This window comes from Camellia sinensis, chromosome 2, assembly GCF_055761805.1.
Source record: "Camellia sinensis isolate YWXY chromosome 2, ASM5576180v1, whole genome shotgun sequence".
Classification (NCBI taxonomy): domain Eukaryota; kingdom Viridiplantae; phylum Streptophyta; class Magnoliopsida; order Ericales; family Theaceae; genus Camellia; species Camellia sinensis.
Window position 1 is genome coordinate 87529723 of NC_138962.1, and position 1550 is coordinate 87531272.

The window sequence follows — 1550 nt, forward strand, 5'->3', positions numbered from 1 at the left end:
TTTCAGATGGTAGAGCTTGTTGAATAGTTTATAATCAGCCTAGCCCTCAATCTGAACATCCAACCATGACTTTTCAGCAAAACGGAGAAATCCATAATGCAACAGCCAACAGTTAATTGTCATTCTCCTTAATGATGATAGGGCAATGGTCTGACACTAGTATAGGCAAGCCCCAGCATTTAAAATTGAATTTTTCCAACCATTATGCATTCAATATAAACCTGTCGATGCGGCTCCATCTCCCCTCCTCTCTGGAGTCATTCCAGGTATATTTTCTACCCACCATTGGCAACTCTACCCCTTCAATTTGGTCAATGAAAGCACTGAAAGCTTGCATACCTGCTGATCTTTTGGTGTAGCCTTTTCTTTCCCTAATAACTCTGATATCATTAAAGTCACCAACCATACACCAAGGCTTATAGAATTGTTGTTTGAGGTTACATAGTCTCTCCCAAAGAAGTATACATAAATGGTCCTCATTGGGAGCATACACATTAACCAATACACACTCAAAATCTGGAATGACTAACCCACTTAGAAGAATGAAGTTTCTACTACAACAACACTCCTTAAGTTGAAAAACATCAGGGTTCCATATACAAACTAATCCCCCTGCAATACCAATTGCATCTACTTCCATAAATTGGAAATTATCATTGGGCCATAGTGATTGAACAAGTCTTTTGTCCAAAGATGATTTTTTTGATTCTTGAAAAGCTACAACATCAGCTTTTTCCTCCTTGATTAATTTTTTGATTCTTCTTCTCTTAAATTCCCTCCCCCAACCTCTAATATTCGAAGACAAGACTTTCACGAAAACCATAGTTTTAACCAATTTGGAGCTAAATTTAAGGTGGACTCATTTTCTATTTGAGGTGGGTCCAAGTGGTGTCGTGTTTTATGCCATTGGTTAGGCAAAACCATTTACATGTGAATGAAAATCGACGCTACAATAAATTTCATGAAAATGATATTTGTTGGGTTTCCTACACAACAGTGTATTAAGCTTGTTCCACATAAGAAAGAAAGAGCAACTCATATGTATATAAGATCAAGGTTGTGGCATTTTTGCTTGGGCCCTTAAGACACCCAAATTTTGTAAGAAGAGGAGTTACGGACAGTGCGAGCTTAGACCTAAATTATCACCGGCCTACACCAAGCTCAGGTGCATGTGCGAGATTGTGGGTTGGATCCATACCTATATTTTTGGGACAAAATTCATTTTAATTTTTTCAATTGTTTTGCACGAAAACAACATTCGAAAAAAGCATCTCTTCTTTCTATTGTCTCTATTTTGACCGGTTAGTTTTTTGGTTAGGTCTTTTCAACCAATTCCAAATAGTCACAAGAAAGGTTGTAAATAGCCCATCCATTCCAACAAATTTATTCAATTCATTCATTCATTCATTTCTTCTCTTCCTTTTGCTTTCTGCTTCTGCATATTCTGCATAGAGTTAGTGCTTAGGATTTCTGAGATAGAGAGTTTCAACATTAGTTTGGTTGGCTAGACTTGGAGGTGTAGTGCTACACTACAAGTGTAAGTCGTTGCA

At 37.4% G+C, this 1550-nt stretch overlaps 1 protein-coding gene across 1 annotated transcript; it reads right to left on the reverse strand.

Moving 5' to 3' along the window:
* Positions 1-202: 202 nt before the first annotated feature.
* Positions 203-823, reverse strand: LOC145815272 (uncharacterized). Its single transcript, XM_082911977.1, has one exon. It carries the CDS (start codon positions 821-823, stop codon positions 203-205), a length of 621 nt encoding a protein of 206 aa, XP_082768103.1.
* Positions 824-1550: the final 727 nt, after the last annotated feature.

Bases quoted from the DNA above. Each gene is read 5' to 3' on its own strand.
- LOC145815272 (XM_082911977.1), bottom strand. From the start codon at position 823: ATGGTTTTCGTGAAAGTCTTGTCTTCGAATATTAGAGGTTGGGGGAGG.